The 24632-nt window shown below is 37.7% G+C and overlaps 2 protein-coding genes across 5 annotated transcripts; one reads left to right on the forward strand and one right to left on the reverse strand.

Annotated features, from left to right (window-relative positions):
* Window positions 1-4655: 4655 nt before the first annotated feature.
* Window positions 4656-9098, reverse strand: gask1b (golgi associated kinase 1B). Of its 2 annotated transcripts, none has more exons than XM_086085833.1 (4): window positions 9021-9098; window positions 7882-8078; window positions 7004-7230; window positions 4656-5868 (listed from the first exon to the last, which is right to left on the reverse strand). In XM_086085833.1, exons 3-4 carry the CDS (start codon window positions 7111-7113, stop codon window positions 5661-5663), a joined length of 318 nt encoding a protein of 105 aa, XP_085941959.1. In that variant the 5' UTR covers window positions 7114-7230; window positions 7882-8078; window positions 9021-9098; the 3' UTR covers window positions 4656-5660. The 2 variants fall into 2 exon arrangements, with proteins under 2 accessions (XP_085941959.1, XP_085941960.1); XM_086085834.1 differs by lacking the exon at window positions 9021-9098 and adding an exon at window positions 8819-8918.
* A 408-nt stretch (window positions 9099-9506) lies between these two features.
* On the forward strand, window positions 9507-22228 carry LOC147168807 (transmembrane protein 144-like). Of its 3 annotated transcripts, none has more exons than XM_086085832.1 (13): window positions 9507-9799; window positions 11355-11530; window positions 11617-11778; window positions 13193-13315; window positions 14386-14485; window positions 14558-14638; window positions 15580-15658; window positions 15751-15830; window positions 17462-17580; window positions 17644-17763; window positions 19989-20086; window positions 21686-21739; window positions 21997-22228. In XM_086085832.1, the coding sequence occupies exons 2-13, from the start codon at window positions 11452-11454 to the stop codon at window positions 22078-22080; spliced, it is 1179 nt and encodes a 392-aa protein (XP_085941958.1). In that variant the 5' UTR covers window positions 9507-9799; window positions 11355-11451; the 3' UTR covers window positions 22081-22228. The 3 variants fall into 3 exon arrangements, with proteins under 3 accessions (XP_085941958.1, XP_085941956.1, XP_085941957.1); XM_086085831.1 differs by lacking the exon at window positions 9507-9799 and adding an exon at window positions 9810-10406; XM_086085830.1 differs by lacking the exon at window positions 11355-11530.
* The last annotated feature ends 2404 nt before the right edge of the window (window positions 22229-24632 follow it).

The raw sequence follows: 24632 nt of genomic DNA on the forward strand, positions 1-24632 counted from the left end.
CTTTGTGGTCCTGCTATTTTGTGGATTTTGTTCTGTTTATTTTGGGTGTAATTCCACTTTTGGCCACTACATTTTGAGATGAAAAGAAGAGTGAAAGTAGGAAGTATTTCAAGATCAAGCTCGTTTTTGCTGAAGATTGTTGAATGTGAAATCCTAATGAATCCGGCATTTTACTTCTACAGAATGCGACGGCTTTAAGTTTGAGATGATTGGACATTGCATTCTAAAAAAAAGTTGGGTGAAAAATAACCCAAATTGGGTCAAAATATGACCAACTCAAAAATTAGGTTGCTTTGTGGGTTATTAATTTAGTTTTACCTAACATTTTGGGTTAAATAACTCAAAGTTGGGTCGGTTCATTTTTTATCTAATTCAATTGGGTTATTCAATTTACCCAAAACGCCACAACAAAACCCAACAAATATGGTTTATTGGTGGGTTATTCAATTTGACCCAATGTTTTTGGGATGAAATAACTCCAAAAGTTGGATTGGTTCATTTTTGACATAATTCAATTGGGTTATTCAGTTCACCCAAAAAGTTGGGTCAAATATTATTATAATATTCTTTAATTTATTCAATTAATTATTATTAATTGGGTTATTCAATTTGACCCAATGTTTTGGATGAAATAACTCAGTTGGGTTGATTCATTTTTAACCAAATTCAATTGGGTTGTTCAATTTGCCCAAAAAGTTGGGTCAAATGAATAACCCACAAAACAACCCAACAAAGTGGGTTGCTTGAAGGGTTATTTAATTCGACCCAATGTTTTGAATGAAATAATTTAAAAAGGTATTTTTTGTTTGTTTTGTTTTTTACCAAATTAAATTCAATTTACCTAAAAAGTTGGGTCAAACAAACAACCCCCCAAAAATAGGTTGTTTTGTGAATTAATAATCTTTTTGATAACTAAAAAAGTTGGGTTGGTCCATTTTTGACCCAATTTGGGTTATTATTTACCCAAATGTTTTTAGAGTGTGGGGGGACATTCTGAGCTACCTCCCCCAAAAATATATTCTCGAAAAGAATAACACTAATCTGGGTGGGTGGGCTTTGGACAGCTTTTTTTTTTTCCCAACTCCATCTTTGCAGGATCATCTCCCCCTCCACTAAGGAAATAAACATTGCTGACACATTTTCTGTCATCTATGTAAGCAAACAGTAGGTCCCTAATGGTCTATTCTTTATTCAGATTTGACAACATGGTAGAGTTATGTCATACGTCCCTGCAGGACTAAATTGTTTCCATTAATCTTCAGACAAAATAAAATGTGTGTTTTTTCCCTCATGGTTGTGTCTTATAAAATAGAACTAAAGCTCTGCGGGTCAACCATTATCAGGATTCAACAGGCAGGAATTACTCAAGTAAATCATCCCCTGACATGTAATGATTTAAAGGGAGTCGAAAACAGGCTGACAACGGGACCCGGCTCGATCCGGATCGTCCTTGAGCGCCACACGGAATTTCGATCATGCCCGGCGGCAATGTACGAGCTAACAATACATTGTTAACTTCCTTTCCTTATGCGTTCAGGGGAATTTTCCGCCAGACATAGACATTGTTTTTCCTGACATACAGATTAAGGAAACAAAGCTTGTTAAGACGTCAGCACGCTTAGCCGCAGCCATCAAGTCGTGACTCTTTTGGGTTCATTAGCTTATTTAAGTACTGGGTGACATTTACTAAATAATTAATTCGCCGCAGGGGTGTATGGGGAGGGGATGAGTACGCATTTTTCCAGGAAATCTGACAAGCAAAGGTCAAAGCTTATAAGTCTTGGTGTAAATTGTACTTTTTATCGGTAAAAATCACCTGCGAGACACGTGCATAAGGTTTGACAAGCCCATCCAATAAAAAAAAGAAGAAAAAAGAAAGAAAGAGGTTTTACCGGATTGAACTGATGACAACTTATTTCGTGAAATCCGCAGGGATAAAGGCTTAAGCAACATACTGTGTCAAAAACAAGAGCAAAGGAACTCCATTTTATTGTTTTTTTCTTCTTTAAGGGGAGAAACTGTCGTATGATACATGACTGCAGCGAGTGGTCACCTCGTGCTGTGAGGTGACTGCAAACACGCCATCCTCTCATTCATCAAGGCCAAGACTGTACAGAATGTACTTTGAAGATAAAATGAGAGACATAGAGAGAGAGACAGAGAGAGGGAGGGAGAAATGTCATAGAAAAATTATTCTGTTTTCTGTATTTTGCCATTTTGGGGGCACTACACAGATTTTGCCTAGCAACAAGAGCCCCTATATAAATATAAATTTATTTCTGAATGAGCTCAGGGGCACAAAGGATGTTGCCCCGCAAATTCTGCTAAGCAATAAGAGACACAGATTATTGTGTGTATTTTGTCTGACTAAGATCACCTGTGCAAATAAATTTTTTGGATGATGCCCCGCAGAATTTGCCCAGCAACAATTAACTGGACTGGACAAACAATTAGACTTGGGGGCACAAAGGACGTCGCCCCACAAATTCTGCCGATCACTAAGAGGGTAAACAAAGTTACACAATGAGAAAGAAAAAATAAGGAGTGTGACGACTGACGACTTTGCGGCAATTTATTTTTTAACAGACCTCGGGGCACAAATGATGTTGCCCCAGAAACTCAGCATAGCAACAAGAGGTCGTGGAAACAAATGACGTGACCTGGACAAAGAATCTGAATCCTAACCAACTTAGTTTGGCGTTTGCCATTGCCTTTAATAGGCTTTGGGGCACAAATGATGTTGCCCCACAAGTTCTGCCTGGCAACAAAAAAGGCTGAGCAAGCCAATGAGAAGACCAGAAAAAAATTCTTAATTTCAAACCACTTTGTGCTTCCCTTTTCCGTCAATATTAACAGGCCTGGGGGCACAAACGATATTGCCCTGCAGATTCTGCCTGCCAACAAGATATAGGACAACTAACTGACCATGAAAAATCTGAAATAACTTTTTTTTTAACAAGCTTAGTGAGTGTGATGGCCCTATTCCATTTGTCGGATGCCCTAAATAAAGGCACTAGTTGCTTTGGTATTCAGTAAGGCACTGTGAACAAAGTTAAAGCAAACGCATTCCCGGGAGGTCCCCGTGGCTCAGCTGGTGCACGGCTGCGTTGCATGACCCGATCTGTGGACGCGGTATATTGCAAAACTTGCTGTTTTTTTAGCTTCCTTTGCTCACCTTCTAACAAAGGTGATTCAAAGGCTCAATAGCGTAGCAAATATTTCACCGTGCTCGTCCAAGCGTGTCAAGTCGGGTTTGACAAACAAAAACGCAGTGAGCGGTATGACGCCGGGATCAAGAGAAGTGGGCTACACACAGAGGAAAAAAGAACGAACATGCCAGGGCGGAGAAAAATTAACGTCAAACTTCAAACATCAGCTCACCCTCAAAGGCACAACCTAAAATATTTTTCAACATTCCCGAAAAGTTTAAAAAGCGGCCTAGCAGCAACTTTTCCAGCTCCAGGCATTTCTTTTCTTTCATAGAAAATCCTTCTGATGAATCTGTCACTAAGAATTCACTTGGTTTTGTTTATTTGCAATGCTGTTATATGATATAATATTCATTGAAGATTATACAGAGGGTCCGCTCCGTTCTTGAAAGCAGCCCTGCGAGCATTTAGATGATCAGGAATCTTGTAATATTTGTTGCATTAATTTAGCTGTTACTACACTAATATAGTACTATTACTACTTTACTACTGCTCTTTCTAATGTTGTTTTTAAAATATTGCATTTAAAAAAAATAATACTGAGACTTGTTTCTAATATTTTTTCCCCTTATATTCTTATTTAAAAAATTCCAATGGTTTATATTTGCAGTATATGTACTTATTATATTATATTTATATTTTTATTTTAAAAATAAACACATTATAATTCATAGTGTAAGTACTTTTTAATAATTACAAAATAAATAATACTTTTTCTAACCTAGGTTGCTTTTATTAAATAAATCAATTAAATTGCTTCTAATAAATCCATGAATAATCATACATACATCATACTGTTTTTAAAATATTAGATATTTTTAAAATAATACCGAGACTTGTTTCTTATATTTGTCTCCATATATTATTTTAAAAATATATAAAATGTTTCCAGTAGTTTATATTTACAATATATTAATATGTATTTATTATTTTTTTTAAACACACAAATTATAATTCATAGTGTAAGTACTTTTGAATACATACAAAATAATGCAAATAATGAATAAAACCTTTTCTAACCTAAGTTGCTTTTAAAATATGTTATTACATAAAAATTTAATTGCTTCTAATATTTCTATGAATAATATACTGAGTTCTGTTTTCAATATTTTCTAGACATTCCATTTCATGACAAAATAAATAATAATTCCACATGACATTGAGGGCTGTTTCATATTTCAGCAGGTGCACATAGACGTCATAATTTTTTTTATGCAGGCAACAGTATGGAAACTAGATGGGCTCTTTGGAAACACAAGCACGTCGAAGCTCGGACCCCGCTGATTCACTAATGCGGGTGCAGAGGGTTTAAAATAACAACCGCGTGAATGACTGACCGACACGAGAAAATAACCCGCAAAGCCCCTTCGGACTCACAGAGCACACAAAAGCAGAGCACGCTTCACTCTAACACGGATTTCACAGCCATAATGTATTCCTGACCAGTCCACACTGAGACATCATATATACTGTAGGTTATACTCCTGGACGATGTTATTGAATCTATGCTGTTGATCAGTACTCCGAGAACAACAATACAAGTCAATGTGTAATGTTTTTTTTTTATTGACTTACAAATGAAGCACAAAAATAAAGGTTGAATTGAAAACAAAAACATATGGGAACACATCTTGCTTTTAAAAGGTTTTAATAAAAAAAAAAATCAAACTTTGTAGTTGTAGTTTCAAGTTATTTCCTATATTTAAATATTTATAAATATATACTGTAAATATTTATAACATATTTAAATATATATATATATATTATAATACTGACAGTTGTTTGGATGTAAATTTAAAAAATAAACTTAATTTAATTTAAATAAAAAAATTAAAAATTATGTACACATTTGGACTCATTTAAATCATACTCAGAGCTGTCTTTAATATTATTTCCCATTTTAATGGATTTTTTCCCCAATTTTGAAAAACAAATGAAAAATACATTACAATTTGATAAATGTGACTTATTAAAAAAAATAAAAATCATCTGAACACATTTTTTTTTTAAATAATATAAAATTAGATTAAAAAAAAAATTCTGTTTTGATATTTAATTTACATAAATGAGAACCAATAAGAAAATCACAAGTCAGGATTGTTCAATTCTGCCCAGCAAATCAATCAATAATCAGCCTTATTTTTGTAAAGGCACAATAAAAAAAAAAAAATACAGTTCTTGCATTGGATCTCTTCTAATGTTGTATAGTAAGTGTGCACAAAAACTTATTTGAAAAGCGGTCTAACTTGAATTATTACTGCTTTAGTCTCGCTGTGGTTGATTGAATTAAAGCACTCATGAAAAACAACTATTGACTCTGTTCATAAAAATTCTAAAATAGTGATTATTTAGGGAGTAAGGAATGAGTGAATGATTCCAAACACAGCTCACGATTTTGTTTTTTTTGCGCCATATTGTCCACCCGACAAAGTTACCGTCGTTCCCACGATGTCACTCGTTCATGTCAACCGTCCTGATGCCGTGAGCGTTGGCGTACGTGAGGAGAACCCTGGCCCGTCGCTCGATGACGTCAACGAGCTTGTCAATACCGGCCCGCCCGCCTCGACTCTCCCAGTACGTCTGGTCCAGGAAGAGCGACTGCAGCAGCTTCTCCCGCAGCCGACCGCTCCTCAGCACCGACAAGGCACACTCGGGCAACCTGGACAAAAGCACCGGGACACGGGGCCGCTCAAATACTGCAGATTTTTGGGGGAATGCAAAACTCAGTTATTTGCTTAAAAGCAGCGCTGTCACAAGTTACTTTCTAGAAATGAGTTGAGCACCTTAATTTAGACAAATTAGTGTTTCGCTGCCATATTGTAACATCTTGGTGGTAAAGAACTATGTTGAAATTAATTGAGGAGCTTCATTTTGACCAAAGTAAAACTTTGTTGCACAATAAACCGACTTCTACTCTGAATTGTCAACATTGAAAAAGCTACCTTCGACGATGATGTAAAAATGCTTACCTATGGAAGAGGATTAGGGCCAGTGAAGAGAGTGAAAAAAAAAGAAGTTTGGCAGGATTTTCAATTTATTCTCAGAATTCTGACTTTAATCTCAGAATTCTGACTTTAAAGTCAGAATTTAAAATCAGAATTCTGACTTTAATCTCAGAATTCTGACTTTAATCTCAGAATTCTCACTTTAAAGTCAGAATTCTGAGATTAAAGTGAGTGTTCTCACTTTAATAAAAAAAAAAATCCTCTCTTCACTGGCCCTAATACTCTTCCGTACTTACCATGCAAATAACAATAATGAGCTTCCTTTTTTATGTTTTCGAAAGCTGCCTTGCAAACTGCATTGTATTCAATGTGCTAATAAGCGCTAATTGGCGAATGCTAAAAGGCAAACAAGCTTCAGATAAAAAGTACATTTCTGAGCAGATACGTATTAGGAGCACATTAGCATTCAGTTTCAACTCGTTAGCAGTCCAAAGAGAAAATAAGCAACAACAACAACAAAAAACACTATTAGCCAGTTAGCTTGTTGATTTCCAGTAGCAAAAAAATAGGAAACAACTGATAAACTGTTTGTCAATTTTGCCAATTAATCAATTAAGGAAATATTGTTGGATTCTGACCCATTTCATTGTTGTGTAGCCTTGCTTTTTCTTAAATCATATACTAAAGTAGGGGAATATGTTTGATTCTGAATCATATGCTGTACATAACTGTTTTCATGATTATTTAAGAATGGGGTTCATTGGATCAAAAATCGTTAGCCCATTTCCCTCTAGCAAAAACAATTCAACCAAAAAAAACCCGGCGTTAGCACAAGAAACCCGCACTTACTCCTTGATCCCTTCCAGGAGCCTGAAGTCCAGGTTGTCCTCGTTACGGTCAAAGTAGCCCTTGTTGATGGCGAGCACGAGGTGGCGCGGGTCGTGATGCCTGCGCACCATGTTGGCCAGTCGGACGCCCTCCCGCTGCGCGCATTCAAAATGGCGGCCGGGTTCGTGGCACCCATCCTGTTGCCGGGGTTTGAAGCCGCAACAGCTGGGATCCAGTCGCTTGTGAATCTGCAGCGAGAAAAAGAAAGAATACTTTGTTACTGTAAAATAGATTTTTCACTTATCTGAAGTACAGTATATTTGAGCATATGCTTTTTTTTTTAGACATTTTAATTTGAGTCCTTACTCTATCAGCCAATCCGCCGTCATAAAAATGCTGCAGCTCACTTAAATGCACATACTTTGTAAGAGACAGCAGATGCTGTTATTCTTGTTCATTTGTTGCCCATTTGTCAACAGCAGTTACTAAGTGGCGCCCTAGAGAAAATAACAAATTGAGCTTTGAATTTCTAGACTTTCAGGACGTTGTTGTAGCGTTTTGCCAAGAAATTTAATGAAAGCCAAAGTTGTCTGACCCTAAACAACAACATTCACCCCCCCCCCCCCCCCCCCCCCTTACTTGCGTGTGATGCCAAAATCCAGACTGGTGATTCAGAACTCCCACACAGGAAATTGTGGAGCCAAAAGACATTTCCTCAGAGACTATATCTTTTTCTTATCAGTAGAAAACAGCTGTTGGACGATACTGAACTCAACTTGCTATACATGGGAAGACTTATCTCAGAAGCATTTGCGGAAGATGGTCATATCTTCACTATCAGAGATTAGCCTTGGCATTCAATTTTTTTTTTTTTTAAATGCCATTCAACATTCCGTTACCTGTAAGAGAAAATCAAAAAGTGCCAGTTTGCTCCACTCATAGTGATGGACGGCGGAGCAGCCTGACTCGGGCTTCGGGGCCACGTTCTGAACCCAGCACCTTTGTTTTAGGGACTTCTGGTACTCGGCCCATGTCAGGCTCACGCCATCCGAGTAGAGAGATGCGTCCCATGTCACCACTGGACTGGGCTGGCCATCTAGACAGCGAAGACAACAGAAATAACTCTTAATTACCAACATATATTGGACTGCCTACGTTTACCTACATGGCAACGTCTTTCTAACTATCTGTTTTTAATTGCTATCTATGCACATATTTACAGAAAACTGGACAGCTAGCTACCCACTTAGCTTGCCATCCACAGTCCATAGGTTTACATATTTACTGTAACTAACAACATAAATTGGTATCTACTCAACTATTTAAATAGCTAACTACTTACCTAACAAACTAAATAGTGCAACCTAACCTAACTACAGAAATAGCTATTACTTACCTAACTTGCTATTTTCTATATAGCTACCTACTAGCACTCTCTCAACTTAGCTAACTACCTAAATATCTATTTACTTAGCTAACTACTTATCTAACATCCTAAATAGTGCAACCTAACTTAACTACAGAAATAGCTATTACTTACCTAACTTGCTATTTTCTATATAGCTACCTACTAGCACTCTCTCAACTTAGCTAACTACCTAAATATCTATTTACTTAGCTAACTACTTACCTAACATCCTAAATAGTGCAACCTAACCTGACGACAGAAATAGCTATTACTTGCCTATCTTGCTACCTTCTATAAAGCTACCCACTAGTACTGCATCAACTTAGTTAAGTACCTAAGTATCTATTTACTTAGCTACCGGCCATAATAGCAAGTCACACACCAACCTGTTTAGCAAGTTAACCACTTAGCTTAATACACATACCTACCTCGTTAACAGCTATTTAGCTATTTACTTATCAATATGCTACCTCCCTATATAGCTAGCCGCCTATACTAATCTACAAAGCTAACTATTTACTTAGCAACTGACTTTACTAGCTATACAAGACAGTTTACCAGTTCAGCTGCCTTCCCATTTATCTTACTCGCCACTAGGTATTTAACAAAAATAATAATAATAATAATAACCGTATTGTTGGCTGCTCAGCTGTTTCTTAGTCAGTATCCTACAGTACAATACTCTACTGCATCATGTCTGACTTCTGATTCCTTTGTATTTATGATCGATGACAGCTAATTTAGCATTTTTTTTGTTATGTTGCTTTGTTTTGCACTGATTGCGTGGTTAGGATATCAAGTTCTGGGCCTGGGGCAGCTCCAGCCTTCAGGTGTGAAGTATTTATTTCACGTTCTCAAAACGTGCTTGCTGGATTCCTTGACGCATGCCCAAAGTGTTATTAGTAATGAATAGAACCTGTTTAGCGTATTTATTGTTATTGTTGTTGGGCTCCCAAGTAACAAATCACTTATTCTTCTTTTATTTTTACTTGAGTAAATGAGCTCATTACTTCGACTTGTAGTCGTTTGTTATTCAAGTATTATTACTCAAGTACTTTTGCCACCTCTGATTATTTATCCTAATGGCCCACCGTGTAAAAAGGCCAACTTCCGGCTCACGGCCGGCAAAGTTCTGTTGAGGCCGAGCACTCGGTCCAAATGGAAAGCGAACACCTCCACCGATTCCACCGGGCCGAGGGCGAGTCCACACGCCGCCTTCGACTCCTCCGGGCGGGTTCCCTCGAAGACCAAGAGCGGCCACGGAGCTCCTGGTGGATGTTCGACGCGCAAAACGTTGGCGCCGGCGAGAGCGCGCATGGCGCCCACGTCGTGCGCGCTCAACCAAGGCGGGGGAGTGCGGCTGTATATCCGGATAGAACTCACGAGAGGCTCCGTTTCGGATCCATTCTGTGAGTTCGAATGCGGAAGCGTAGTTCTTCTCACTTTCCTCCGCAGTTTGGGTCGCACCGTGCCGCGAATGTTGGCCGGCTTGAGCCGCTTGGATTTGAGGGTGATGTACACCACGTTGGAGCGGGTCGGAACCGCCGAGTCGTGCTTCAACAAACCCAAATTCACAACACCCCTCGGCGTGACTTGGTTCTGTCCGGCTGTAGTCCAGGTGGGGCTCCGTAAAGAGAGGTCCACTTGGGTGAAAAACAGATACAGGGCGCATACAAGTGCGGCAGTTAAAGTTATTTTGGGAAGATTGCACCTCCGGAACCAGAGTCCGGACGGAAGAAAGACGCGCGGCCGGTGGAAGCGACCCGTCCGAGCCATTTATGTTCTTCTTGACATGGTTGACTGAGCCGAACTCGAACTGTGGGAGGTTTGGGAGTGTTGGGCTGTCAGGATGCAACTGCGCACTAGAAGCTCACTCTTGACCCACATGGAACAACCAGAACTTTTGGTTCTTATTCCCACCCCACAGAATACACTTCGTGGTCCCATTTCCGTTCGCATAGACATTTACTTTTTTTTTTTTTTTACAAATTCATGCGTTGAAGGCGACATCTACTGGTGAATATTGAATTAATTAATAAGGACACAAAGTGGGAAGTGTTTCAACACGCTGGAAAAATACCCAAGTAGAAAAATAACTTCACTTCACTAGGAAGGAAAGGCAGTGGCAGCCCTTTTACAGGATTTCCTGAAGTGGATGTAAACTGGTTTACATATAGATGCATTGTGTTAAGGCCTCGGGGCTGTCTATGGATTTTCCTCTCTACACGCATGAGTGTGATTGGAAAATTGTCTTATCTCTGAAATCAAGAACATGAAGGAGATTTGTCAATATGATGGTTCCTGTTGCCGCGGCGACGTCACCTCACCAACCGTATACATGATTGATTGTAGGATATAATGAAGTTTTATGAGCACATTGGTGGGCGCTATTCTCACAGTTCAGTGTTGCTACTTTGTTACATTGTAACATTATTCAGGTAACATGTCTTTTTTTGCTCAGAATTTTACAACGTAGCATGTTATTGAATTTCCATACTTTCTTTTGGGTAATATTGCATTTACATTTTTACAACATAAGGACTTTTTTCTGTCGTCTATTGTAATGTTTTCATAACTGTATTTCCCCCACAATATTATCCTAATATTGTGACTTTCTACTTGAAATTTGGCACATTTTCTTGCGATAGGCCTATTTGTACTTAAATCTCATAACAGCATGACTGCATTGTTTCTGCACTAAAATAGACATGCATTTTTTCAATGGGCCTTTCCCCGCACTGTATTTACACTTGCCTTATTTACAATCTGGATCTGATCCAGATTAAACTTGATTACGGCTTTTATCGCCACAAAACAAACATCATTTTAGGTTCCAGATTTATTTCACAACTTTAATTGCAATTGGATCGTCAGCAAGAAAAAACACTGCAGTTAGGTGTGACATCATCCAATTAACACTGCCCCCTGCTGGTGTTATTCATGCTGTGATTGGTTGATTAACAGCACCTGCAGAGCACCTGCACGCTTCCATGTTGACCTCCTACAGAATTGAACCCCAGCTGAACACGACCGGCCCGGATAACACTTTGAATTTCTGAACATGCTTTCGGTCAAATGTGCTTTACTTGTCATCCCATTTTTGATCGCCTGTTGCCATGGCAAACAAGCAAAGACAGCAGGTTTGAAGAGAACAAGAGCGCAAAAGCCAAAAATGTAAGCTTTTCCTTTTCTTTGAAAATGTCTTTGTCTTCTTCCCTTTTTGAAGGTGGCTTTAGAGATGAAGAGGTTGAAGCAAAAGGTGGAATGTTTGGTTTGAACTCCACCGACAATGGGACACGTTTCACTTGCGGAATGATGGCGAATTTTGCTGCTGCGCTGCTGTACGGAAGCACCTTTGTTCCAGTTAAGCGGATAGAGATGGGAGATGGTGAGTGCTATTAATTATGAGCTATTAGTTTAATTGTATTGTAGGTAGGGCTGGGCGCTTTGGTCTTCAAATGAAAAACACAAGTTCCTATAATGGTTTTCTTCCCCTCTTTTGCTTGTGGAAAAAGGCAAATGACTGGCATTTTCCTGCCTTTTATTTTCAAGAATTGGGAAAAAGTTGGTCTACTCGTTGGGGATGATTCCAAATCCGTAGGTTCTTGTTGGAAGAAGATACCTCCATAATAAAATTGTCAATAATAATAATTGTATTTATTTTTTGAGAACTGAGAACTACTTTTCAGCTTTTAATTCCATGGGCTGCCAATTTGATATACATGTCTGAAATAAGAAATGTACTTAAATTACATTTGTTTAATTGAGATTTATTGATATGAAGATGTTAATCGGGGCTGTGAATGATTTATCACAATAGTTGGGAACAGATAAATATCATATGCAACACTATTTCTGTAAATCTCTGCAAAATGTTGACATTTTCTAATGATTACTTCAACATTCCAAAAAAATAAACTCTTATCGCTGCTAAATTATTTTTAGAGCAGGCCTGTGTTCACCTTTTGTGACCCGTGTTCTGGATTAACATAATCGGACCACAAATTTGTATTAATTAATAAATAAAAATCCAGTGTTTTAGTACTGCCCCCTATATGTCCAAATTAGAACTACATCTTGTAAGGAAAAGCATGTAAAATATTTAGTAACTAAATTCTCAACATTGAAGTAATTTACAAAGAAAAGATTTGTATACATTTAAAAGTAAAACAAATAAAGAGAGAAACGGCTTCCTAAAATACCTTTTTCATAGGAATGGGAAAAGAGCATGGATTTCAAAAACATTTCCACTTTGATACCGACTTCACTTCTGTTGGCATCTTATTCTATTTGTGTGCAGCATAACGGCTAAATGATGCTCCACCATGTTTACTTTGCACTCTGGGATCCACTAATTGACCCGAGTCTGCAGACCCCAGTGTCCTATTGGGTATATATATTCAATTAAGATTTCTTTAATGAAATCGGGACCTAAACTATTCAGCGATTTTTATAGACCAGAAACCGAATTTTAAAATCGATTTCTATAGTTGACTCGCAGCCAGTGCAAAACTTTTAGGACTCTTTGGTCAGAACCCGAGCTGCAGCGTTCTGAACATGTTCTCTATTCACTTAAAAATGAGCAAAATTAGCCCACTGTAGCTCTCTGTTGGCTCAGTTATAAGTAATTAGCATAATGGACCAAAAGAGTCCAATAGGGTCCAAATTTCTATAATTACAATACAGTTGGTCCACGGTCCTCTAATACAATTGTGTGTGTGTGTGGACCGTGTGGATGGTATATTGATGTTTTTGTCTGCTCACAATTGCCTACGTGACTTTTGTGGTGTTCTTTTGGACAGGAATGTTTTTCCATTGGGTGTACTGCGCAGGCATCTGGTCGGCCGCCATGGTCGGAGACGTGATGCTCAACTCGCCCAAATTCCATCCTTTGGCGATGCTCGGGGGTGTTATCTGGGCCACGGGTATGAGATGGATGATATCTGAGTGAACAGTGGATATAGAAAGTGTACGCACTCTTGTTTAAATGGCAGGTTTTTGTGAGAAAAGAGACCAAGCTGAATCCTTTTAAAACTTAATGTGACCTATAACTTGTGAAACTTAATTGGAAAAAAAATTCTGTAACTGAGGCTGCTATCATCATTTAAAATGAGTCTGAGCATTTTTTTTTTCCTGCTAATAATGTAACTTTATTCTAAACTTCTTTTCTTTTTTATTCTAGCCATCTTCCACCTTTTTCTTGTAATATTGCACCCTTTTTTTTTTCTCGCAATAGTTCACCTTTATGACGTTTTTCATAATAATCTACATTTTGTCTCCTGACAGCGATTTAGTGTTAAATTTCAGCTTCACACTGATATTCTTATTTTTCTTGCAATTAACTCTTATACTCTTGCAAGATTCATTTTTTTTCTGGTAATATTGTATCTTCATTTCTCAGAATATTGTAACGGGTGTTTTCTCCCCTTTTTAAAATAGTGACTTTTTTTTTCCCATTGTGACTTTTTTTTTAACAGAATATTGTGACAGTTTTCTTTGAACACAAATACAACTTGTAACATTTTGCGTCCAATATAATTGCTTTTTTTTTGGGGTGAATTTTATTGGAATTTAAAGCAAATTGCCTCATACTAAAATGGACTTGAATGTGTTCGTTTGGATTTTTCTCACGTTGGGCTTCTAGTTAAGTCTGGACCGGATTCAGATTTGACATCTTCTCCTTGCACTTGTGCTGCATATGGTAAATCAATGCTTCTGCCTGTGCTCTTTTTTTTTTTTTTTATTATTATTTTTTTTTAGTTAAGCTCAAGTGAGCATACTAGAGTGCAGAGTGTGTCCATCGATAATTTACACTCTGCCATTTTTGAGAGCGAAGTATAACAGTGTTCATAAAAATTACGTTTTGGAAAGCCGTCGTGATGAATTATGTCGTCCGTAAATGCGAGCAATAAATTATAACGATGCCGGTTTTCTGCATAAGCAGTCGGTGAAGTTAAAGTCCACCTGAAATTCTGCCCTTGTGCCTAATTTTCAGGCAGCGTGATGGTCGTAACCATCGTCAAAGCCATTGGGCTCAGCCTGGGGATTTTAATGTGGGGCTCCTTCAGTTTGCTGATTGGCTGGGCCACTTCAAGGTGACTTAATTGATTTGACCTTCATATAAAACTGCATGAGTTTTGTCTGATTCGTGTCTGCCATGGGCTCAGATTCGGCTGGTTCGGGATCCCCGCCGAGGGTGTCTCGCGGCCGGTGTTGAATAACTGCGGCGCCGGATTGTGCCTTCTCAGGTAACCTTTTGATTTTAGCAGCGGCAAGTTGTCAATACAAAATGTCTTAAAATTGCATAGAAGAGTAATGTTGGCGTTGTTTCCAAAGATAAAAATCTTAATCGACTTTCACCAAATGAAAATCAAGAGGTCTTGTTGTGCTGCCAAAGGTTTAGACCCTTTTGAACTCAAATACTTCCATACCTCATCATGTCCTGTTATCCTTCAAAATGAGGAACATAGTTAAAGATTTTACAAAATAAGTGTTTTTTGCAATTGTTGAATATGAGTCGAAATCAATGATCTCTTCTATCTACGACCAACAATATATATTTTTTTACGCAAGCGGTTTGGTCTACTTGTTGAATATCATTAAATTCTTGTCCAATCAAAATCAAGACTCATCATTCCAAAGGTGAAAACTGTGATTAGGTGGGGAGCAGGGTTATTATAGTTTTGGAATTTTCGTTTTAGTTAGTTTTTATTTTTTGTTTTTTAGGTTTAGTTAGTTTCAATTCATTTTCAGGGCAATTCTGTTACCGGTAGTTTTTATTAGTTTTGGTTGGTTTCTGTATTAGTTTTCATAAAAAAAAAAAAAAAGTATTACTTTTGTGCAGTACTTAATGAACACCATGGTAAAATGGAAAAAGTAACATTTCTTACCTAGACTTTTCTCGTTATAATTATAGGGTTGTAACCGTAAAATATAGTTTGTTAGTTTTCGTTTTTAAAGAGTTTATGTTTTTCTTTAATTTCATTAAAAAAAATAATAATTTATTGGTTAGTTTCCATTAGCTAAAATAACCTTGGTTTAGCAGTTTTTCCTCTCTCCCGTCAGCTCCTTGTCTTTATTAGTATTCACCATTAAGAATAAGTCACACAATAAGCCATTTTGAAAGCTGCAAAAAAAAATCAATAATGCACTTCCACATCTGACTTTTTTTTTTTTTTTTTTTTCCCAGTGGCGTCATCTTTTTCTTCGTGAAAACAGACTTACAGCTTCATCCTGATCCTGAAATTGTTCCGTTACTCATCGACAGGGTTGGTACAATACATGTTGCTCATGACACAATTCCCTCAGGCATTGTGGGTAAACCTGCTCTTACATTATGATTTATTTATTTGTCCCGCAGCGAACAACGTCCGGCACCTACAACCCGACTTCGTCCAAGTTCTGGATCGACTTTGTCGGACCCAAGCGCAGACGCTTCATGTGAGCTTAAATGACCGATTCTGTATTTACACACTAGATTTGGAATTTTGATCAACCACGCCCCAAACACGCTAATTGGATTATCACAATGCAGCACAGATTCAGCCTTTTGGTAGAGTTAACTGGTCGCAACTGGTCTGTCATACTTGACCGCTAGACACTTTTGTGGTCCCATCTTTGCTGTGTGGTGTCCCACAGGGTTCAATGTTAGGTCACCTCCTTTTCCACTCATCTATCTACTGCCATTGGGTCAGTTCATTGGAAACTTCAACAAACTATCGATTACGCATCCATCCATCTTAACCGCTAAGTCTTTACAAGGGTTACGGGGGCGCTGGAGCCTATCCCAGCTGGCTTCGGACAGACGGCGGGGTACACTGAACTGGTTTCCAGTCAATCCGGGGATCGCTTACGCATAATTCACAAAAAGTTAGGGATATTGGACTTCCGGGTGAAAATAAAATGCGACCATAACGTTTACATGTGAACTTAATTTGACCTTCTCTAAGCTTTTAAATGCACGCATTCATGTTTGAGTTCTCTGAGGAACAAATTTCAGTCAACCCCCGTGTTGTATCCCCGACCCCCGCAATAGTTCTCGACCCACCAGCAATAGGCAGCCAATTGGCAATATTTCCTCTCCGTTTGCATGTGACTTGTAAGCCTCAATCAGGTGTGATATTAGCCACCACGGAGCTGCAGGGGCCTCACATTTGCTCGTTATTCAGGGTGGCTGTTGGCGAAAGAAAGGTGTACTGTATTGTTAGTGAACACGTCACTGGGGAAAAAACGAGTCAAAGGTTTGAATTGAACATGTTTCCATGCCTCTTAATTGTCTCTTAAAGGTCTGCTGTGTCAAAACATTGTCAATAATTTCTCTGGCTGTGTAAAAATAATGTAAGTTATGTGAGCACAAACTCGATAAAAGCTGACAGCAGGGAGCCCTCGCAACGCTACCTCCGATTGGGAGGGGGGGGGGGTGTGTTGGGGGGGGGTGCTTGTGGATATGCTTGGTGAACCGCTCATCCTTGTAGAGTTGTTTTATTAGAGTTTAACGGACACCTGAAAGTGAGATTTCCTGTGTCTTTTCATGCATGGGTGCTTGAGACAATTTTGTGGGTCTACTCATGGCCGACATGCCCACCAAATTTTATAATGCTAAGTGAAACGGTTTACAGGGGCTGAATTTTTGAAACTGTGCCGTTACTGTATTGAGTACCAAAATGGCCACCTTCCTGTCTTTTCCATATGGCTTCTGGAGACATTTTTGTGGGTCTACTCGTGGCCGAAATGCCCACCAAATTTCCTAATTATGAGTGAAACGGGTTACAGGGACAGCATTTTTAAAAACTGTGCCGTTACTGTATTGAGTTCCAAAATGGCCACCTTCCTTTTGTCTTTTAGTGCATGGCTTCATGTGACTTTTTTTGTTGGTCTATTTATGATAGGCATACCCATCAAATGTCATATTACTCAGGGAAACTGGTTACGGGGGCTGCATTTGTCAAAATTGTGCCATTACTATAATAGTTCCCAAACAAATGGATGAACGTGTCTGCCAAGTATGAGTAGAATATTTTGGACGGCCATGTTGGATCCATCCGTCATGGTCCGTTTCTCGCCGTCTTCAGAGGCTGCCTGCTGGCCGTGTTGTCTGGCATTTTGTACGGCTCCTCCTTCACGCCAATGCTCTACATCAAGACTCATTCGTCATACCGCGACAGCATGTTCTACGGAGCCAGCGTTTACGGTGCGTATCACGGACACGGTGTACAAATATATGTCCCAAAACATTTCGTTTTGCTCCCCGCAGACCTGGATTATGTCTACGCGGAATGTTGTGGAATATTTGTGGCCAGCACGGTGTACTTCGCCATCTATTGTGTCACCATGAAGAGCAGGCCGAGGATCTACTCCAGAGCTATTCTGCCAGGTCAGTCCTACACTATGCAGGATGGATTTGTTTGAAGTATGCAGTGCCCACTGAGTGCGTGCTTGTATTCATCTCTGCCATCAACACAGCTGATTTGATGAACATGATCGTTATCAGGCTTCTACAGAGCTTGCTGAGTTGATCATATGATTCAGCTGTGTTGGAGGAGGGAGACAGGGAAAACAGGCGGGACAGCAGCTCTCGAGGACCAGGAAAAATAAAAATAAACTCAGATTTTACATGGCAAATGTAAAATAACATGAAATCACTCTAACTGTAAAACACACAATATTATTATTATTATTATTATTTTTTTTTTTACAAAAAAAACTCCATTAGAAATACATATATTTATTGTTAAATTGTTTACAAATGTATCGTAATTTCACAAACTTGTGTCTGTTATTTAATGGAATAAAATGTAAAATTCTATCTTTAAAACCGTGTCTGAGAAATTAACTAATTAACAATATAAAATCATAATTTTACCATAATTTCTTTGTGAATTGACAATTTTTTAAAAGTGAAAATGACTACAATTTCTGTAATATCCTATAGATGGTAGCATTTATTGTATTAACAATTATTTTTGAAAGGACTGAGATAAGCACTGTAAAAAAAATATAATAATAAAAGGTAATTTTCCAGCAGCTGGGGCGCCAGAAAATTACTGTGAAATAACAGAAAATTACTTGCTTGTAAAAACACGAGAAAGTAATTTTCTGACGGAAATTACAGTTTTTACAAGAAAGTAATTTTCTGTTATTTCCCAGCTGCCGGAAAATTGTCTGTTTTTGTTTTTTTACCATTTATGTTTTGGAGTGTACATTTGTTTGGACAAAAATAGTTCTTAGGAGTTGATGTTGAGGCATTTTCCATGGTTTTCTTGATGGCCAAAATCAATTAAGAGCTTAAAATTGAACCTTGAGGAACACCACACATTATTTCAAAGACTTGCGAGGACCATGGAAACTAATACATATTAGTGAGATGAACTTTATCCAATGAATTTGAAGTTCTTTAGTGTCCTTTTATCAGGGCTCGTCAAAGAACAAAGCTATGAGTCAGTGGGCCTTTTTGTAAGCTTACCTCCCACTCACCGGGATCGTCATCACTTCCGAGAGGCAATCGAAGGCTGACACTTATTTTCAACTGCCAACATGCTACACGCTCTCAGTATTCGCTGTGTGATGAATCCATGTGCTTCGGTGCACAGCTCACATTTTTGCAATCCTTTTTTGATTTTACATTTTTAAGGTATTGTTTTTGTTTGTCTGAGTATTAATTTTATTGTTTGGTTAACAATGAAACGTTTCATCATTTTATCGATTTTTAAAAACGAAACAAAAAAACAAAATTTTATTCACTTATTTTCATTTGACATCATTTTACAATATTTATGTATTGTATTTTATTGTAGTATATTGCTGGATTTGATTTTTTTTTAATTGTATTGACATATTTTATTTTAGATAAATGTGATCTTTTATAAATTTTTTCATTTACATTTCAACTTAATAAATTCTTATTTACCGTATTTTTACTTATTTAGATGTATGTGGGGGATTAGATGAAATTTTACAATTTTTTTTTTTTAAATAATAAATTTGAGTGCATTTTATCTTTCTATTTATTTTTTATATTTGTTTACATCTCCGTTTTGAACATTCATTGCTACACATTTTTAACATTAAGTTGTGCAGTCTCCTGATTACTACCGGTAAACTAACATTAAAGATAAAAGAACCTGTAGAAGTTACCATCAGAACTTTACAGACAAACATCTTAGATTAATAGTAATTATTACATTATGGTAATGCAAATGTAAAAAAAAACGTTAGTATTTGGATAGATTTATTTATTTTTACATTGTAATTTAAGTTGAAAAAAATCTTAGGAATTTTTTCCCAATATTTATCTATATTTTTTAACATCCCCTAGTTCTTATGTTGGGGAGAGATGTTTTTTGTTTACATTGGAATTAAATAAAAATGGTTCACACTTAAACACATCTATCCATTCATCCAACCACAGTCATGAATATTATTGGTGAAGCAGCACGTGACTCCATGCCCCAACGTTATTTTTTTGGATGTGCTCAAGTAGATGATTGTACATTTATCACGGAGCGGCTCCTGTTGAGTAAAAGTCCAAATAAAGTATGTTTAAAAATAATAAAAATAAGCCCGTTTTATTGCAATAATGTTATGAATTTGTTGCTTCAGGCCTGTTGTCGGGATTGATGTGGACGACGGCGACGTACTGTTGGGTCCTGGCCAACAATTATATGAGCGCCGTGGTCACGTTTCCTATCGTGTCAGCGGTGAGTACACGTACCAGAAGTAAACCTTCGTATATTTGCATTTCCACGTCAAAAGTTGCATCTTCCGTAATTGGTTGGAATTTGGCGGGTTTTGTGCTTGAGCTTAAAGCAATACTTGTTGCTTTGGCGCCAATGTTGGGTTTAATTCATATTACATTTTCTTTTTGTTTGTGTTTGAGATGTCTTATTTTATTGGCGGCCATTGAATGAGTCTCGTGTGTACAGTCAAAAAGCAAAGTTTCAGTTTACCCATGTGTGATGCTACGTCTGTTTGCGCTAGCGTGTTATCAAGGCTAGTATGCTAGCTGATATTATTGATGAGCCGCGTGAAGATTGTTGGTCTTGGAAAAAAAATGTCACTACGCAACGGTCATCACGTGGGTTCATGATTTTTGTGTGCGTGTGCTAAAAGAATAGTGTTGCTGCTTTACGATCATCTCGTTTAGAAGTGCTAAATTCACTTACAACCTCCAGAGTATATATCGGACTCGAGCTGATCAGTCATACAATAGAAATGATGGAAGATAATACTGCTATAGTAACATGTTGCTAAGATATTTTTTATATTTACGTACAGTATATCTTTTTTTATTTCTGTGTTAAGATCATTTTTTAATCGCATGACTTAAAAATATATATATATATTTCAAGTCTTAATGTGTTTTTATGTGAACACTGGCTTTCAGTATTTTTTTTAAATACATTTTCCATTTATCTGTCTTTTTTTTCTTACAATTGTGATTTATTTTTAATTGGCTTGTGTTTAATGTATATTCAGTTTATTTAATTTCGCTTTTTTGTATTGTTTGATTAAAAAAAAAAAAAAAAAGTTATTCTTTGGATGTGTATTCATTAAGATAATTTATGCATTTGTTTTTACACTGACACTCAATCATTAATTATTATCATGTTTATTTAGTTTAACTTGATCTTTTTCAATAATGCATCTAATATGATTTTTGATTAAGTGATTATTTTACATTCTAACGATTTATTGTCATTAACTAGGTTGATGTTATAATCGTTCATTAATTAATCATGTATATTGCTTATGCTAAAATGTTTACATGTTCATTTGTACGCTTCTTGAATGCTATCTATTGGATTTTCATTCGATGCATACATATTTTAATTATGTATTTTTGGTTGCACTGAAACGAACATTACATTCATTTGCATTTAAGTTATTTTTTCTTCATCTTATGTAAATTGTCTTCCTTTTTATTTACAGATTTATTTGTTTTTTTTTACCTGGTTTATATTTTCCTGTGAGTCAGGCTGCTCAAAAATAATCATCCAAAATAGCGCATGTGCTTATTTGTGCATGATTTGATTTTCGAGTGCCGTCTTTCCGCCCTCCTGCCAGCCGTCCAAGGCCGCTATCTCCATTCGCCAGCGGACCTGATCCTGTTTTCCCCGAACTCAACCAACTCCAACTGAGTCACGCTTGGCTCAGTTCAATGTCTTGAACCCCCCCTCCCAACCATTTTTTTTCCGCTTTTACGCTCGCCGCCGTCCTTCGTAATTGCTTGATTGAAAGCAAACTCTTCACTTGGCCTCGCTGTGCTGTGCTGATGTTTTGTCTGAATGTCCTCTCAGGGATGCGGGCTGGTTGCTGCACTCTGGGGAAGCCTGCTCTTCAGAGAGATTAAGGTAAAAATAATAAATATCATGTGTGTGTATACATATATAGGTGGGTCCAAAGTCGGCCTCCATTCTGAAAATGTGCTTCCTTGTTTACTTCATTTTTCCATCTGCAATTCCACCTTTTTATGAGATCATTCCTCACTTTTTTTCTTTGCTTCTTTCCTTCCTCCATCCTTCAAAATATGTGTACTCTTTTCAAATGACATGACTTTTGCCCTTCCCTGTTATTTACTACGCTCTTGCTACTGTTTCCATGTCCTCAGGGGCTGGTGAACTGCTTAATCTTCTCAGTGGCGTCCTGCGTGGTGCTGACGGGCTCCTTGTTGACAGCCATTTCCAATCTGTGATTTCTGCATGTGTGTACATACACAGTACTGCACTTTGTTTTGCATCAGCTTCTGACTAATAAACCTCAACAAATCTGTCAAATGAATATGGAAATTGTCAGGCGCTCGCATAAATACTGTGGAGAAATAAACCATCTGTCAATATTTACGCTGAGTGGTCTGACTGAATATATTAAGTGCCAATCTGTTCACGCATTGACTCTCTTCATCGGCTAATATTTTATTTGGCTTTGAAGTTCTGGCAACATGTTGCGGAAGGATCTGGCCTCGACACCAATTTCATAAATATGAAATTTGAGGCATACGTACAATGTGATTTTTGTTTGTTTGATCATTTTGAGGATGCTTGTAAACTGAGCAAAAATCAGCCCCTGAAACCAGTTTAAGCGATCCACATGGAAGTGGCAGGGCATGTTAAGACAAAAGGACTCGTGCCTGAAATTGAACAGGATGTCGTCAGCCATTTTTGTTCAAAGCAGTCATTTTGGTGTGAATTTGGTATTTTAACAAACTTTTATGAGGCAATTTGCTCAAATGAGAGCAGTTGTGAACATTTTTGAATCGGGGATAGAGGGCGCCTACCAATACCAGCCTTATTTTAAGGTACTGGTATTCACAATGGTACTTTTGTGGTCATTTTATGATCAGGAAGAAAAAAAATGCTATATTCTTACATGTCTTTATTTTTTTTGTAAACGTGTAATCATATACAGTATATAATAGTGGAACATCTGAACTTAATTTAGGGTGAATCTTACGTAATCCTATTTGAAAAGAGTTTGAATGTGATTGGTTAGTTTTAAACACAGCCACATCCCATTATAAGAGGGTGTGCACACTTTTGCAGCCACATTATTGCAGTTTTTTTTTTCCAATTGATCTGCACAGATTATGTCAAAAAGGTGCCAAAACATTCTTACGCAATCCTATTTGAAATCAGTTTGTATTTGATTGATTAGTTTTGAACACAGCCACATCCATTCTAAGAGGGTGTGCACACTTTTGCAACCACATTATTGCAGCTTTATTACTTTTTTTTCAATTGAGCTGCACAGATTGTCACAAAGGTGAAAAAAAAAAAACTTAGGTAATCCTATTTCAAATCAATTTGAATGTGATTGCTTAGTTTTGAACACAGCCACATCCCATTATAAGAGGGTGTGCACACTTTTGCAACCACATTATTGCAGGGTTGTTTTTTAATCGCGCTGCATAGATTGTCTCAAAGGTGCAAAAAGCAATCTTGCTCTCTTTATGTATCACAAAGAAAGCATTTGAACAGGGGTGTGTTGACTTTTCCTACCCCCTTTCCCCTTCCTTTTTGCAGTACAAGTGTCATATAGACATTTTCCCTCATCAGAGGTTGTAAGTGTCCATTCCTCCCCACTTCATAGCACGTTTTCAATACATTTCGTAACATTCCCAAATGCTTTATCAGCATCCGCACAATAAACTCCGTCCGTGTTATTGCCGGTATTGCTGACACTTGCGTTAATAAGCGAGGAAATTTCAAATTGCATAATTCCACGTTAATACAAGCTATGAACGTGCATCCTGCCGTGCCGGAGCTGGCACTTGGATGAGTCATCGGCAGGCCCAACGCAGATTAGCAATCATCTCCACTTAAACACTTCAAATTCCAATTTGACCAAAACCAGCAAATGAGTGCTCTCCAGTTGATGTGGGGAACAAAAACAAAATAGCTCCTAACATGTTTTTATTATGAGTGTCAGCTAAGCGGCTAAACAAGCTGATCTCGGCAGGGCTCGCCTGTCGCTTTGTGTTAGTCGTCGTGTTTATCAAGGCCACTGAGGCATTATGTTATCTTCAAGTGTTTTCTACCATACGTTTGACGTTTGTTTTTTTCAGACAAAAGGATTTTACAGTGAAGTCGAGAATTCTCTTGTCTTGCTGTGTGACGCGTCTGAAAAATTGCTGATCCTGGGAGGGAAAACCTTCGTTTTTTCTTTTTAAATTTTTTTTTTTTAAGAGCTCAGTATTGTTCATTCTGTATTTTTACCGATTTGACATGTCATCATCATTGCTCTTTTTTATTTTTTTTTATTTTGTAAAAGATTATTCTTGATCTCGTCCAACCACATCGTTGGTTCCATAGTCAGAACGGTTCAATCCGCATAATTCCTATTCAGCCAAGCTTCACCTCAGACGGTGCAATTCCGCACTACCTGGGTTTGAGCAGGCTTATAATTGCAAAGTGCCTCTTTCTGTCCCTTTTCATATCACCGATATAATGTTTTCAGTCACTTTTAATACGCACTCTAATTTTCCAGTCGGGCTGATGTATTACATTTGTATGGAACCTATCCTTAGACTAGAAGCATAATTCCCCAAGTCATTTTGAATGTACTCTTCTCAAATCAATGAAAAATACCAATGTACTTTGCAAAAACTATTATTATTACTGTTTTTCTGAAAACATGGCTCAGGAAACTGTGCTATTAGGCTACCGGAATTTAGTCTCGTGGATCACACAAAAGTGCAAGTTGAGGCCGACAGTGTTCTGCCCAACTGAAGGGGGCGTACATGAGCAC

This window comes from Leptonotus elevatus, chromosome 9 (assembly GCF_054856555.1).
Source record: "Leptonotus elevatus isolate MCC_2025b chromosome 9, RoL_Lele_1.0, whole genome shotgun sequence".
Taxonomy (NCBI): domain Eukaryota; kingdom Metazoa; phylum Chordata; class Actinopteri; order Syngnathiformes; family Syngnathidae; genus Leptonotus; species Leptonotus elevatus.

Bases quoted from the DNA above. Each gene is read 5' to 3' on its own strand.
- LOC147168807 (XM_086085830.1), top strand. From the start codon at position 9,706: ATGGCGCCCACGTCGTGCGCGCTCAACCAAGGCGGGGGAGTGCGGCTG. The intron at 14,486-14,557 runs GTGACTTAATTG...CCATGGGCTCAG, and splicing joins ATTGGCTGGGCCACTTCAAG to ATTCGGCTGGTTCGGGATCC. The intron at 17,764-19,988 runs GTCAGTCCTACA...TTGTTGCTTCAG, and splicing joins CTCCAGAGCTATTCTGCCAG to GCCTGTTGTCGGGATTGATG.
- gask1b (XM_086085833.1), bottom strand. From the start codon at position 7,113: ATGGTGCGCAGGCATCACGACCCGCGCCACCTCGTGCTCGCCATCAAC. The intron at 5,869-7,003 runs GTAAGTGCGGGT...GCTTTTGTCCAG, and splicing joins CTCCTGGAAGGGATCAAGGA to GTTGCCCGAGTGTGCCTTGT.